The following is a 17,242-nucleotide window of genomic DNA, read 5'->3' on the forward strand; positions in this document are numbered from 1 at the left end:
TCTCTTTCTAATTAATACCATCATTTTTTGAGAAAAATATATTTATAGTCCCTATACTTTCATGAAATGTTATTTTTTGTTTCTGTAATTTTCATATAATCCAATTTAGTCAATGTGATTTACAAAAAATTGTTTTTAGTACCTCTTTATGTTCAGTTATTTTCTACATGACAAATAGATCTCATTATTCATTTACTATGTGAATTCATGGTGTTCAATAAACAAATAAAATAAAAAAATACGCCAGTAACTATTGAAGAAGGACGATGGAAACAAAGATAAAAATGAAACCTTGAAAGTTACAGTTTGATGCATTTGAAGGAGACATATTAATAACTTTATTTTTTTAAAAAAAATTAAAACAATTTTTCACACCATTTTAATCCATTTAAAAACACATTTTGTTTGCCACATTAGACATAATTAATTTAATACAGTTTGTGAAAAATTTTGCGAAGAGGAACTAAAAATATTTTATTTGAAATACAGAAATTAAATTAGACGATATAAAATTTTAAAAACTAAAAACAAAATTTCACAAAAATATATTAACTAAAAAATATATTTTTTTCCTTTTCTTCTTGAAACTATACCATTTTTTTTACTTACACATATACTGACACTGGTATAAACAAATTGATCCTTGGCGTCATCTTTTAAAATTATTTTGATTTGATAGAATAATTAAATATAAAACTAAATAAATATATTTAAAAAGAAAACATATAAATTTGTTTTTCTAGTATTTTATCATTGTATGTATCGTCCACAATAAACTACGTTCGAGTTGGACATAACATCATAGGCCAAATAGAAGGACAAGTATCCTACGTATAAATTTATTTTTTACATTTAATAGTAAACGTTTTCAAACTATTAGCAAAAATTATGATTTTTAAGAATGAATTTTGATAACACATTTTACATAAATTTTGAAGCATGGGTAACTGAATGGACTGATCATGGTGTCATCGACACACAGATACGCTGACCCCCGTGGAAGCAAGAAGCAAGAAGCAAGAACCCCATAGTCTCTTTCTTTCTTTCTTTCTTTGTATTTTTCCCTTCTTCAACTATTCACACACCATGCGTCTCTCCTCACTCTCACGTTCTCTTATAAATAATTAAGCCTTTTCGTTCTTTCTGATCATCATAACCACAATGGCCATTCAAAACTGCTTTTCCAAGAAACCAAACCACCAACTCACAAGACTCTACCTTCTCTCCTTCACAACTTTTCTTTGCACCATTACTTACCTCCTCGGCCTCTGGCACCACGCGCCGCCCTCACTCCCCTCCCTCGTCTCCACCACCGCCCACTCCAATTGCCCAAATTCCATCCCCACACTCAATTTCTCCGCCACCCACTTCTCCCCCGACCCCCAAGCTCCTGCGCGTGACTTCTACGCGCCTCCGTGCGATCCCTCCCTCTCCGAGTACACCCCATGCGAGGACGTGCAGCGCTCGTTAAAGTTCCCGCGCGAGAACCTCATCTACCGGGAGCGGCACTGCCCGCCGGCCGAGGAGTTGCTCCGCTGCCGGGTCCCGGCGCCTTTCGGGTACCGCGTGCCGCTGCGGTGGCCGGAGAGCCGCGACGCCGCGTGGTTCGCGAACGTGCCGCACAAGGAGCTGACCGTGGAGAAGAAGAACCAGAACTGGGTCCGGTTCGAGGGGGACCAGTTCAGGTTCCCCGGTGGTGGGACCATGTTTCCACGTGGCGCCGGCGCGTACATCGACGATATCGGAAAACTCATCAACCTTGAAGATGGGTCCATCAGAACCGCCCTAGACACTGGCTGTGGGGTACGTAACACACTAATACGTAACGTGCTTATTTTCTTGAACCGGTTTCAAGTTCTGTTTTTTCTTTTTCAGATTTTAATTTTAATTCATTGATTCAATTTAACCTGTTTTCTTGTTACATTTTACGATCAAATGCGTTTTTAGGTTACTCAATTTCCGACGAAAATTGGTTTTGCTTCAAATATTGATATTAAAAATAATGATTTTGAGATTGCTGATTTTTTTATAACTGGTGAATTTTGTATTTCTTTATGAAATTTAAGATTTAAGAATTCATTTATTCAACCTGTTTTTGTTGTTATGCTTTAGGACGAAACGCGTTTTACGTTACTCAATTTTCAATAAATAAAAAAAACTGATTTTAGTCCCAATTTCTTAAAAATAATGATTTTGATCATTGCAATTTTTCATAATTATTAATGAATTTCGTATCTCTCTGTGAAAATGAAGATATTAAGATGAGAGATGAAATTTTCTGGTCAAAGTAATCTTTTTCAAAATGTAGCTAAATTAATTTTATTAGAAATTGAGAAACTGAATTAACATTTTTATCTTGATTTTATTTTGTTTTCCGATTGAAGCTTTATGTTTTTGGTTTGAGGTGGTTCACCTCCTTTTCGTGGGTGGTTTAACAACTATAGAATAATAACTATACAAATAATGGATCCTGAGCAGGAATGTGATTGGGTCCACCCTTGACCAACTGGGATTTTTTTTATAGAAAAAATCGACTTTTTCCTTTTTTTGTTTTTGGTAATAATTTGAAAATTTGTCTGATTTGGAATGTTTTAAAAAACGAATGTGGGTTAATCTGGGTTGTAAATCAGAAATCAGAAATACGAAATATATTATTTCCTTTGGTGCTTCGAGTAAATGCGTTTATATGGGAATACTTTATTACAGAGACCAATTGGGTGAAGGAAAAAAAGGATAGAAGATTGATTAAAATTAAATCCCGCAAAATTTGTTTCGGCATGTTCTTCTAATTTTTTAAATATATTTTTTTAATATTTTCGACGTTTGACTCTTTTTATTAAATATTTAATATTTACTATTCTTTTGCTAATATGGAAATCGCGACCTCTATGTTAATGCCACGTTTCTAGCATATGATTATGATTGAATATGCCATCTTAACCTCTACGTATGACGAAATTTTCTTTGGATTTATAATTTCAGAGGAACCGGCGTAATTAGATGACATGCATATTTTGAAATACAATAGTAATAGAGAAGGTCTTAATTAAGGGATGTTAGTTAAATGAAAGTTAATTAAACAATGAATTTGTCCACATGTGGAGGGAGGAAAGGGGGAAATGGGAATCACATAGAACTAGTTTGCATAACAATCTACTTAATTCTTTAAACCGAAGCAAAGTGCTATGTACTACTAAGGTGTAATATAAACTTTTTCTTTCTTGTCTTATTCACTTGGTGCTAATCATAATAATGATAATATTCTTGGAATTTATGTTGTTCGTTGAAGAATTAGTAGAAAGCCCAATGCTAGATAATGGAGTTAGATGTTGATTTACTAACCAACCGTCTCAATCATGCTTCCCTCACACCCGATTTACAAGTTACTTCATGAGACTTGATTAATTATTAGAAGAAGACATTTTAATTGGACCCTTAAGTTTATTTCTTATAGGATTTTAAACATGTTCTATTTGTTTCGTGCTGTGGCAATATGTGTAATCACATTAATTACATTATCTTTTGGTAACAAGGATGCGTGTATCTATTGAAAATTTGAAACACTCGATCAAAAAACTCTCCACTAGTGACTTGTTTAATTGCAAGAAGAAGTTCATTTTTGTGTATGACAAATTAGTCACTTGGCCTAAAGTTATGATTTACTATTCAGGTAGCAAGTTGGGGGGCATATCTTCTGTCACGTGACATTATAGCAGTGTCATTTGCACCAAGAGATACCCATGAAGCTCAAGTTCAATTTGCTCTTGAACGAGGAGTTCCTGGATTGATTGGAGTTCTTGCCTCAATTAGGCTTCCTTACCCTTCAAGATCCTTTGACATGGCCCATTGCTCTCGTTGTCTCATTCCCTGGGGCCAGAATGGTACATCCATGCTTCAAAACTTTGTGTAAACATATTTTATGTGAATTTGTGGTCAAATTTTGTTTCTGGTTTTGCAATGCAGAGGGGATTTATTTGAATGAAGTTGATCGAGTGCTACGTCCCGGCGGGTATTGGATTCTATCAGGGCCACCAATAAATTGGGAGAACCACTGGAAAGGTTGGGAGAGGACTCGTGAGAATCTGAAAGAGGAACAGGATGGAATTGAGAAAGTGGCAAAAAGCCTATGCTGGAAGAAATTGGTGCAAAAAGGTGACCTTGCAATATGGCAGAAGCCCACCAATCATATTCATTGCAAAATCACGCGAAAGGTCTACAAGAATAGACCCTTTTGTGAGGCAAAGGATCCAGACACAGCATGGTAATATGCCATTTTTTTATAATTATTTTACAATGAGTTTAATTTTTATGCCCGCCAAGTAAAAACTTTTACACCAAAGCCTAATCACAAATAATTGTTTGTATGATTTTAAATATAATTATCATAAAATTTAATAAATTTATTATACATGACACTTTATAATTAAATAATAATATAAAAGTTTTTTACATCAGTAGATAGATTATTTACTCTTTTACCATTAATGTGATGATAACTATATAGGAAGTAGCAAAGTTATGCACTACATTAACATGTTAGGAAGATAATTCTCAGATAATGTAACTTTATGTTGGCAGCTTTGGGGAAAGATTGACTTGCAATCACTATCACTGTTAGTTCCGTGTGCAATTGATTTTGCTTTTGAGCCTAGCTTTTGCAGTGTATCTTTTCAATGGATAAAAAGCATATGATGCTTGCTGCCAATGAGAGTTTAGTAGTGATGCCAAAACCACTTGGATGATAAAGTCGTTAAAGTGACTAGTCAGTAGTCAGTGCAACCATAATCTAGCCACATAAGCTTATGTCACTTTTTTTCATCATGTTTCTCAGTTCTCACTCCATTCCTTTAGGTTCCTGAATCTTGTTGATCAGCCATCCCAAAAGATAAAATTCTATCTGGGTCCCTCCGGTGAAATATTTAATTTGTTTGCCTTATTTAATGCACCTTTTTTCTGTTTGGTTTGTTTTATCAAACATTCTTTTCCATTGTGTCAGGTACACTAAAATGGATACCTGCTTGACACCACTGCCAGAGGTGAATGACATCAGAGAAGTTAGCGGGGGTGAATTGTCAAACTGGCCCGAGAGACTAACATCAGTTCCACCAAGGATTAGTAGTGGAAGTTTGAAGGGAATCACAGCTGAGATGTTTAAAGAAAACAATGAGTTATGGAAGAAGAGAGTAGCATACTACAAGACCCTGGACTATCAGCTTGCGGAGCGTGGGAGATACCGTAATCTGCTTGACATGAATGCTTACTTGGGAGGCTTTGCAGCTGCACTGATTGATGATCCTGTGTGGGTCATGAACACTGTCCCTGTTGAGGCTGAGGTCAATACACTTGGTGCCATATATGAACGTGGATTGATTGGAACCTATATGAACTGGTATGTCTTTTCTTCTATTTGCTAATATTCTATGGAAAAGTAGATTAGATTTCTAATTGCCTAATTAGATTATTTTAGCATTATGTTGGCAGTTTTGAATTTCTGAATTATGGATAAGTACATATGTGATTTTATTTAACCTTAATTTAATGCATTGTGATTTGTGATCTTCACCAACAAAAATTCAAGGGTGGATACATTACTTGTGCACTTTTCAAGAGTTTAATTGCTGATTATTCTCTGCTTATATGCTAAACACAACTCAAATGCTACCAACTTTTTGTCCTTTAGAATAGACAGAACACTGTTCTAGAGATATGTGAGTTGAAAATCAAATCTTTGTCAATACACTTTTCAATCTAGTATTGTCAGGGTTTTAAAAATAAAAAAATCTTTGCCAATACACTTTTTCTGCACATGGTAGTTGAAGTTTGTTACTAACTACTTTTTGTCTCCTCTTCAGGTGTGAAGCCATGTCCACTTACCCGCGAACTTATGACTTCATGCATGGTGACTCAGTTTTTAGCCTCTACCAGAACAGGTAGTTGTCAATTTGGTTATCTAAAAAATATTACATGGACGGTATCATCTCCTGGTTTTAATGTCTATTTTGAGAATTGACTAATGAATATTTCAACAGTGATTCGATAATTTCAAAGTTGACTAATTAATTTACTATTTCAATTGTGATTCAATGATTTGAAAACTGACAAATAACTACTACTATTTCAATAGTGGACAAATGACTATTTCAACATTGATGTATTCTATAAAATAACTTTATGAACTTATGAAATTAATGTGTTACAGGTGTAAAATGGAGGACATTCTTCTTGAGATGGATCGAATTTTGAGACCACAAGGTAGTGTCATCTTGCGTGATGATGTGGATGTGTTGTTGAAGGTGAAGAGTTTCACAGATGCAATGCAATGGGATTCAAGAATTGCAGACCATGAAAAGGGGCCCCACCAGAGAGAAAAGATATTGGTTGCAGTCAAGCAGTATTGGACTGCACCATCTCCTGACCAAAAATTAACACAGAAAGCTCTAAATTGATCTGTTTATTGAGCTCTCAAGATTTGTGTAATTTTTTATTATGTCCAGAATATTTTTTTTCAGAAATTCTATTCTTTTCCAACCCCTGCTTATGTGGGTGGTGCCAAGTGAAAATTTCTTTACAGCAATTATGGCTCCTCAAGGTTCTTATTTTTTGGTGACTTATCTATCTTGTAATAGTTCTCCAAATCTATCAATCAAATGAATTGTGACTTAATGGTGAATAATGGTTGCAAAACACCCAAATAGTAGTAGTATTTTATTTTACTAGACAAAAAGCTCTAATGATAAGTAAGATTTCTGTTCACATTTTGTTTTGGACTTTTGGTACATCCTTCTTCATTTGCTACCATCTTATAAACCCAAAATAGAACGAAACTTTAATCTTGTCACTACGGCTTGCTCCCCGAATCAAGTGTCAAGAGTTGGTTATATTAATTTTTGTGATAAAGATATGAAGTTGATTCATTGGTGGTTAGAGAATGACAAAGGAAGAAAAGAGGGTAGAGAGATTCTGAATTCAAATTCTCTCAGTTTCTAATAAAATTAACAAACTAAAATTTGTTTCAGACATTTCTCATTCGTGATTATTTGAAAACATTTTGCTTCGAACATAGGAATTGTTAAGAGTAAAATTTGAAAAAAAGAACCGATTGTATAAAAAATACTTCAAGAAATTATGCAAGAACATTCCGAATAGAGTGTCGACTTTGCATAGATTAGGTATCCAGGCATTCCAACCCATTTTAGTAGAGGGGCGTGCTATTTGTTTACATCCATTAGTTTGTAAGGGATTCGATGTAGACTTTGATGAGAATTTAATGACTGTTAGAGCTAATGCTTGTTGGGTAATTTAGTTTGACACTGTTTCACATCTAAAAAGAAATGAGTTATGTATGAGTAAAATTTGGAGATAAAAGTCTTCTTTCATTTTTCGATGATGAAGTAAGATTAAACTCATGAGCTTATTTTCTTAGGTGAGAACGAGTTGATAGGAACTACTTTTTTCACCCATCGATGTTTCTATCAAAAAATAAATAAAATATTATTTTGGGATATATTATGACTTTATGATTTTAATTTTTATAAAAGTTTTAAGTTAGTTTGAATCTCTAATATATTCTCCTTACATGATATATTTATCACAGTACATAAAATGCTAATCATAACAGTATCAAGAGACAATTACAAACGAAACAGCACAAAAAGCACGTACTCTTTTGAACAAACCATTGCAAAATACAATCAAGGTGGAAGACAAGAGAGCAAGGCAACCTTGCTGCATTATCACCAGAATTGAAATCCTTGATGGATATGGCACATAGATCCTCATCTTCATCTAATATATCTTTCAAGTGTCGTTGCCCCCGCAGGCAAAGAATGTTCACCTCCATCACAGGTCATTCTTTGCACCATTTCTCTTGATGAAGATGAGGATCAGCTTGGTAAAAGAATGGTGTACCCACTACATTATAAGAACACTGGGTCTGGAAAACCGTATAATGAAACCTGAAAATGATTTATGAACCCCGGACCGCTGTAATACTGACTCACATAACCTAGTAGAAAGGTTTGGAACTAGATCACAGTCGTGTCCAATGAAAAAATTTATAGGTACAAAGGAGTATGCAAACAATTGCTTTAATATATCATGACACACAGACGGATAATTGAAAATGTCGTGTTCAATTGGTGGTGATTGCATTCGACTAAGTCTCTCACAACACTGCTCGGATCAAAACTTGTGAAAACTATTGTCACATAGATTACATGATTGATGAAAGCGTTAGCAACATCAGAGGACAAGGGGGGTTCTTGAAATTGTTGTGCCATGTTCACAATGATGAAGATTGATAAAGGGTACTTTTGTGTGTGATTGCACAAAGGAATTGAAATAAAGAGAGAATTAAAAAAGAGTTATACCGATATATACTTGGTCTATAGGAATTTTGCAAAGGTTAATTTATATGTATTTATAGTGTATTAGATTATGATCAATATCTTCTACGAAACAATTTTGGAGGGAAGTTTAATATTTTGGGGGTATTTTTTATGTAAATGGAGGAATGTATGACACAGTAATTTAATATATATATATACGTGGGAAATATTAATATCCATTTTAGTTAGAGTGTACTAGCATTAGACTATAAAACTTGTTTTATTTTTCAAAATTTAATTTAAGAATATTATGATATTTTATCATTTAATTTAAAAAATAAAACCTTTTTTCCTCTCTCTTATCTTTTTTCATGATTTTCTCTTATATATATGAAAAATATTTTTTTTAGTTAAATGATAAAATACAATAATATCCTTAAATTAAATTCTAAAAAATAAAAGATTCAATGATTTTTTTAGTCCAACTTTTTTGTGTTAAATGCTACAGTGGATATTAATTATCATTCCCATACATATATATATATATATATATATATATATATAACTTTCCAATTAAATAACTGTATTTGAGGAATGTTTGGAATTTTGGTTTTTTCGTTTTTATGAAAAAAGAAAAGGAAAAATGCCATAATAACTGAAAAGATTTTATACATAACTTTCCAAATTCAACAATTTATCATTTTTATATATTTTATACATTAAAGTTAAAAAGTATCTATATATCAGCCAGCTATATATGTTAAAATATTTAAATCTAAAAATCATTAGGAAAATGTTTTTTATATGTATGATTATGATTTTCGCAAAAATTGTATTATTTTTTCAATTATATTTATTTAAAGAAAACATTTTGTGGAACTATGTTATTCATTCATTAATCGAAAAGGAGGGAAGTATGACATAATAATTGAAAAAAATATACATAACTTACCATGTTCAATAATTTATCATTGTTTACATATTTTACACATTAACATTTATATATCTTTTCTATTTTAAAGTATTTTAATCTTAAAATTAACAAGAAATTTATGTTAGAGGTTTGACTATAATTATCAACTATTAGATTTATAATCTTGTTTTAGTAGGACATTCTCCAAGCCTTTACCAGGAATCCTCCGACCGCCATTTGTTACTATAGAAAATCATCTCTGAAGGCGGTGTGTGTGTGTTTTTTTTTGCCACCTCCATCTCTCCTCCTTTCTCTGGCGATTTTTGTGGCGTCCATCAAAACTCAAATAGAAACACTTAAGTTGTTTTTTGTGACAGTGAACTTATATTCTTGAAAATTCAGAGTAAAAGTTGCTACATCAAAGCCTCTATGATTCGAAGAGGGAGCCCAGATTAGAATTAGAATTGACACTCATATCACTCAACGATGCCATTTTGAGGAAACCTCGAGCAGAGGTGTGACGAAGTTATCGAGGCAACACTTCAAACGACTTCAAGAAGTTGCACGGACCATAACCATACCTTGGACAACCTCCAATTAGAGAAGAAACACGCCTAGGTCTTCTTCATAAATAAGAGACTTTCATCAAAATATTTAACATATATAAAACAAAATTTGACTTGTTCCTCCAGGTTGATCAAAGTTTACTAATTAATCTTTTATATATAGGTAACTAATCTCTGTACCCAAAAAAAAAAGTACCTAAACATAAAAGTGATATAAAATAAGTGAATGGTATAAGTAAATAATCTCAATTTGTTAGATGAAAGATTAAAAAAAAATACTTCGGTTATTGTTTCATTATGATAGGAGCTTTACATGTCAGACTCTGTATGCTAATGATGTCATTTCCTGTGTTATTGTTTAGCTCCTAATGTTGCTTTTAAATATTTCTAATTTGCTTACACAAAAACAATACTTTGTGAATATATAATAAAATTGTAGAAATACATATTATTTAATACATTATAATTATTTTTGTTAATTTGATATGATATGTCAAGATTCAAAATTTAAGAATTTAAATTCATATTGAGATTTATGAAAATTGCAAGAAATTATTCAATCTTTAATATTATTATGCAAGTAAAATGTGAAAAAAAATTTCTCTTTTTAATTTCTTAATCAATACATTAAGAACACTGATTAACATTTATCAACTATCAAATAAGTTTACATATTTAATTATTTTTTACCATAAATTCAACCTCTTTATAAGATAAGGCAAACATTACAATCACTCTAAAATAATGGCAATTATTACAATTCAATCAACATGTAATTGCAACAAAGTATCCTTAAAAGCAAGAAAATATGTAATACAAAACCTAACAGTATATATCAAGAGTCACGGTCACTGCATGTGAAATAGCAGCGCAAAGGGCACTTACTGTCCTGCACAAACCATTTAAAAATGCATTCGTAGTGAAAAATATGAGCACAAGGCAAGCGTTCCCCATCATCACCACAGTTGTACTCTTCATAGCATATGCAGCATTTATCTTTTTCTTCTTGAATCTTGAATTTTCCAAGTGTTGTGGCCCCAGCAAGCAAAGAATGTTCTCCTCCCTAATAAGCCATTGTTTGCACGAACTCTACTGATTGAACATGTTCATCATCAAGGGGGTGAGGAGTATTCACTATATTGTAAAAATCACGGCCCTCAGATAACATAGTATACACAAAAAACAATCTTTTTCAATGTGTTTCTGTATTGAATCATGTGACATTTTAGATAAATTTTTCATCATGTCACAGTCATCATTGTGAAAACTTTGTGGTACATCTGTTTTAACAAGGAACGCCTGTAACAAGTATTCGCAAAAAGATGGGTAAAAAGTCACAAGGAATTGGCAGTAACCTGCAAAGACTAACCACATCCATTGGTTCTGATTTTGCAACTACTATATTTATATTGACTTTATCATTACATGAAGTGTAACTACCACCATCTCAGAAGTGGATTGTTGAATTTCTGGTGTCATGTTCATGATGGGGAAGATTGATAAAGAATATTTTTGTGTGTGTTTGCACAAAGGAATAGAAACAATAAGAGAGTGAAAGAGGGTTACACTAATAACGCCAGCTTGAGTCAATGAATTGTAAAGCATAGATATATTTATAGTGTTGTTAAGTATATATCCGTTAGGGTTAAGGGTTAACTAAGTTTAGAAATCTTGACTAATCAAACAAAAGTTTAAGGATTAAAAATCTTAATAAAAAAAATTAAGAAATCTTCACCCGTCAAACAAAAATTTAAAAATAATTTAGAGACTAAAATCTTAGTTAAACTTTATATGTTATGATCAATTATTTCAAAGCAGCTTTGGAGGGAAAGCTTGAGATTTTGGTCTTTTGGTGAAAGAGGAAAGCTTCAGATTTTCTCTTTTTGTTAAGTAAGCTGGAGATTTTGTTATTTTGATCGATAAATGACGAAAATATATATGATGAGGTAAATATAATTGAAAATTTTGGATATCTAAAGACTGTCCAAATTGATAGCAGAAATCCAACAATGATAAATGGACAGTTTAAAGAAAATAAACTATTTTCATTTTAAATAGTCTAAGGGGTCAACATTATTACGTAAGGAAAGTGTAATTGATAGCAGAAATTAATTACTTTCAAACGGAAAACATTAAATATATTCAAGTATTTATATTTCATACGATACGATACATTATATTTTACTTCTTTGAGATAATACTTTTTTTTATCACAGTACATAAATGCTAATCATAACAGTATCAAAAGACGCGATCACTACAAGTGAAACAGCACAAAGGGCACATACTCTTCTGAACAAACCATTGCAAAATACAGTTAGGGTGGAAGACATGAGAGCAAGGCAACCTTGCTGCATTATCACCAGAGTTGAAAGCATTGATGCATATGGCACATGGATCCTCCTCTTCATTTTGAACCATAAATCTCTTTTGAGTGCCGTTGCCCCCGAAGGCAAAGAATGTTTGATCACCTCCATCACATGCCATTCTTTGCACCAATTCTCTTGATGGAAGTTCATCAGCTATAGAAAAGAATGGTGTGCCCACTACATTATAACAAATGTGGCTCTGAAATACCATAATGATCGAACACCCAAAATTAATTTATATGAACACCGGACCGCTGTAATATTGACTCAATAACCTTGTTGAAATGATGTTTGGAACCTGGTCACAGTCGTGATCAAGGATGAAATTCATAGGTATATACAATTGCGTAAGCAATTCCTATAATAGATCATTGCATGCATACAGATGATTGAAAATGTCATGTTGTAATGGTAACTGCAATCGACAATGTCTCGCAGCACTGCTCGGATCAAAAGTTGTGACAACGATGCTTATATAGACCATATGATTGATTTTGTTAGCAACATCGGAGAACAAGGTGGGTTGTTGAAATTGTCGTGTCATGTTCACGATGAGGAAGATTGATAGAGGGTACTTTTGTGTGTGGTTGCACAAAGGAATTGAAATAAGAAGAGAATTGAAAAAGAGATATACTGATACTTGGTGTATAGGAATTTGCATAGGTTAGATGTATTTATAGTGTTGTGAGGTAATATATCCGTTATGATCAATCGTTTCAAAGCAGTATTGGAGGGAAGCTTGGATTTTGGTCTTTTGGTAAGAGGAAAGCATAAGATTTTCTTTTTTAGTGAAGGAGGAAATCATGTTACAATTATTAATATTCTTACCCTTAACGTTAACAAAAACTATTTTTTTATATTTATTAATTTTTTGCAAGACTTAAAGAGGTTATTACTTTTTAATGATCCAATTCGATAACCAACACAATTCAATTAAAATTAAATTAAAAAAAAAAGAAACTCAACTCAATTCAATTTGATTAGATTAAATTAAAAAATTGATAAAACTGAATTCAACCTGATCCATTTACAAGTTATATCCTTAATTTTAATCTTAATAATTCATTATAAGATCTACCAATTAATATTTACTCTTTTATCTCATACAAATTAAGCCTTCTTCCAAGATATTTGACTAATATACTAGTTTATATATGAACGAATTAAAATCTCTTAAATCTTGTTTTATAATAAACGTTTAAAGGAAAATCTGTAGTTTTTCATGTTTAAACATTACATAATATTATTCATTTAAAACAATCAACAATTATAAACATTTCTTTTGTAAATCATGTTACAATTATTAATATTCTTACCCTTTACACCTTAACAAAAAAACTATTTTTATATTTATTTATTTTTTTGTATAATTTTAACAATAAAATAATTGTCATTTGATAAATAATCATCATTTTAAATATATTTAAGGATGTGTGTGTAGCACATCTTCAATTTTGCCTCACCAACGCATCTTCTCAACTTACACATACTTGGCTTAGTCATAGTAAGCGCGTCTTCAACTTAGTTCTCGACAAAGGCATTCTTAGTTTGGCCTCAACCTCAATTGAGGCATCTTTAACCTGACTTTGGTCATGTTATCTTTGGCTTGGCCTTGACTAGGACACCATGGCTTTGCCTTAACATCTTTGGTCTAGCTTCAACTAGGAAATCTTCAACTCAATCACGATCAATGCATTTTTTACTCAACCTCAGTCAATACATTTTTAGCTCATCCTTGTTCAATGTATCTTTGACTTGACCTTTACATGCATGTGCATCTTCGGCTCAATCAGCCTTGAGGAGCATATTTTTAGCTTGAACTTGACTAATAACACATCTTCAATTCAACCTTTATTAGATTATCTTCAACTTCGCCTTGGCTAGAACATTGTCATCAACTCGATGTCAATTAAAGTATTTGCAACATAGTCCTATCCAAAATAATTTTCACTCCACCTTGACTTGAGCATTTTAAGTTTAATCTCAACCAGATCATCTTAAACTCAACTTGACTAGAGATCTTTAAATAAAAATGTAATACAAGAAAAAACAAGGGGACAACAAAATACAGAAACACTAGAAGAATATTTGTTGGGTACTTTAAAGTGATTAACTTTATTGACCATTTCATATTGGTATTACAACACACATATAGGTGGACATGCATGCCTGCTCCAACAAAACAAACTAACAATAAGATGAAAATTTTACCCACTAAGAATAAACTATGGCAGACCACCCTCATTATTTATGGAACTTTCTATCATCCCTCTAATAAAACTTCATGAAAGCAATGTTATATGTGCCTTATATTCTCCATGAAGTGGATAATTTTATCATTGTTTTCAGTTCTTAGATTAAAAAATAACACAAGAAACTTATACCAAAAAGTTTTTCTCAATTTGACTGAGTAGGGTGCACAAACTTTTATAAACACTTTATTAATTGTTTTTTTATTTCTACTAATAAAAAAACTTTTTCAAAAATGGGAATTGTACCCAACACTTTAGACAACAGAGTGAAAATCCATCATATTCATGCTCAATTTGCATCTGAGCAGAACATTACAATGACAACAACATTAGGAAATTCTCCAAAATTTAGATATGCTAAAAAAGGGGGAAATGGTTAGATGGTGTCCATTGAATAATTGTATGCATGAAAACTTGCAAATTGAATACTGTCTTAACTATTAACTAAGAGTTCATCATATGTTACATTGACTCTCATCCTCCTCATAAATTTCTGAATACAAAAAGGTAGGGTTTGATGATCACCAAATCGACCTAGCATGAGTACTAACACACACACACACAGATATACATAAACTAAACGACAACCAACAAGAAACATATGTAATGATTATTATTATTATTATTTATATGATAATATATATATATATATATATATATATATATATATATATATATATATATATATATGCATAAACGTAGAGGAGAATCATAGATGTATCAAGATGGGCCTTTACGTTATTGTATAGTTTGTTGATTATGAAAATGTACAATTTCCATTACATTGAAAGAGCTTAATGTTTCTTTTACTACACAAAGATCTTTAATATCTAAAATTATATTTTCATTGGCAATAGGACTTTCCTTAGATCTGTTTCCTTCTGCAGAAAAATAAATAAAGGAGGCATTATGGTGCATATAGATTTTTCTCTATATTCTTTTGCATTCTTAGTATGAGAGAGAGTTTTTTTTTTACTGCCAGTATGAGAGAGAGTTAGAGTTTTAAGTTCTTGGAGTTTTTCAATGGAATAGGAATACTGAATGTAGAAATTCCATGGATTATCTCTTACCCAATCCTGTTCTAAAATCTTACTTTTGTTTTTAGTCTTTTTTTTTATTGATTGAATCTCTATTCCTTACTCCTGTAAATTACTCGATAGTATTTTGGTTTCATGCTCTATGGTTCAATATTACCTTTTTTTTTATTAATGTTTATTGATATTGATGGAAATCAACTGGCTAGTTGAACCTAACTTAAGGTTAAAATGAAAAAGAGATCTCAGGATGAACTGAGATTTAGGACACATAATTGCATTAACTTTGAGAGTGGAGGGGTATAATGCTGTGCATTCTTAAGAATCCTGAACCTAATTGCATTAACTTTGAGATCTGGTGCCTAATTAAAGAATTAGATTTCTTTCTTGGAATTCATAAGACTTAACTGCCAAAGAACAAAGAATATTTAGTTGAGTGAATTAAAACGTTGAATCAAAGTGAGATTGAGATTTCAAGAGACTCAGACTAGGAGCTTGGAATGAAGAATTGTATTTTTTTGCTTTTCCACCTTTGAGTTTGTGTTTTTTAGTCTTTTTTAGTTTTTTTCTTTAAATTTGAGTCCATTTTAGTATAGTTTTATTTATGCAACTAATCACTAACTATAACAACTTAAGCTACGATTCATTGATTAAATGCACGTTAGGATTAAAGTTTGCTCTCATACAATTATACATAAAGGATTACAATTTAATATTACGTGACTATTTAAAAAATAATCTAATTATATAAAATATCACATGATTTAGTGTGTTTAAATTAGAAGTGTAAATGAATCAAAATTCAATTAAAATTAAACTATTGGGAGACGAATTTTGAGTTCTAGATTCAACTAAAACTCATAGGAACCCACATACAATTAAATTAATAATATATCAATCTTAAACTAAAAACTCACCATTTTTAAGCTATTGTATTGTTTATCTTAAGATAATATATTATTTTTAAAGTTTATGTTTTTTTATATTTAAAATAATATATTATTTTATGAATGATACTATTAGTATATATTTGTGGGTTTTTTTAACATATGAGTAGTACAATATTTTATAAAATACTCATATTTAAAAATATTTTTACAATACTGTAAAAAAATATTTATTACTTTTAAGTTTAAAGATTTTTTTAATTTTTTTCGAGACTTAAAGAGATTATTATTTTTTAATGATTCAATTCGATAATCAAGAGAATCTAATCCAATTAAAATTAAATTAAATTAAAAAAAAACTCAACTCAATTAAATTTAATTGAATTAAACTTAAAATACACAAAACTAAATCTAACCAAACCACTTATAAGTTACGTCCTTAGTTCATGATAAGATGTACGGGTGAATATTTAGTCTTTTATCTCATACAAGCCATCTCCCAAGATATTTGACTAATATACTAGTTTATGAACGAATCAAAATCTCTTAAATCTTGTTTTATAATAAACATTTAAAGGCAAATCTGTAATTTTTCATGTTTAAACATTATATAATATTATTCATTTAAAACAATCAACAGTTATAAACATTTCTTTTGTAAATAATCATGTTACAATTATTAATATTCTTACCTTTTACCTTAACCATTTAAATCTATTTATAAATAAATTATTTTCCCATATTATATAAATACAGTAAATATGTATCTTACAGTTTTTAATAACATTTATTTATCAAATTTTAAAATATTAATATGAGATATCTATATTCATAATCAATTGCAATTTAGTTTTATCGTACTATATGAGTAATATAAATGCATGTGCAATGGCC

General features: G+C 31.2%; 1 protein-coding gene across 1 annotated transcript; it reads left to right on the forward strand.

The window, feature by feature from the left end:
- Positions 1–923: 923 nt before the first annotated feature.
- LOC100794369 (probable methyltransferase PMT15) lies at positions 924–6,663 on the forward strand. Its single transcript, XM_003533577.5, has 6 exons — positions 924–1,803; positions 3,671–3,881; positions 3,964–4,261; positions 4,997–5,389; positions 5,853–5,930; positions 6,200–6,663. The coding sequence occupies exons 1-6, from the start codon at positions 1,162–1,164 to the stop codon at positions 6,444–6,446; spliced, it is 1,869 nt and encodes a 622-aa protein (XP_003533625.1). The 5' UTR covers positions 924–1,161; the 3' UTR covers positions 6,447–6,663.
- The last annotated feature ends 10,579 nt before the right edge of the window (positions 6,664–17,242 follow it).

Source organism: Glycine max, chromosome 9 (assembly GCF_000004515.6).
Source record: "Glycine max cultivar Williams 82 chromosome 9, Glycine_max_v4.0, whole genome shotgun sequence".
Lineage (NCBI taxonomy): Eukaryota > Viridiplantae > Streptophyta > Magnoliopsida > Fabales > Fabaceae > Glycine > Glycine max.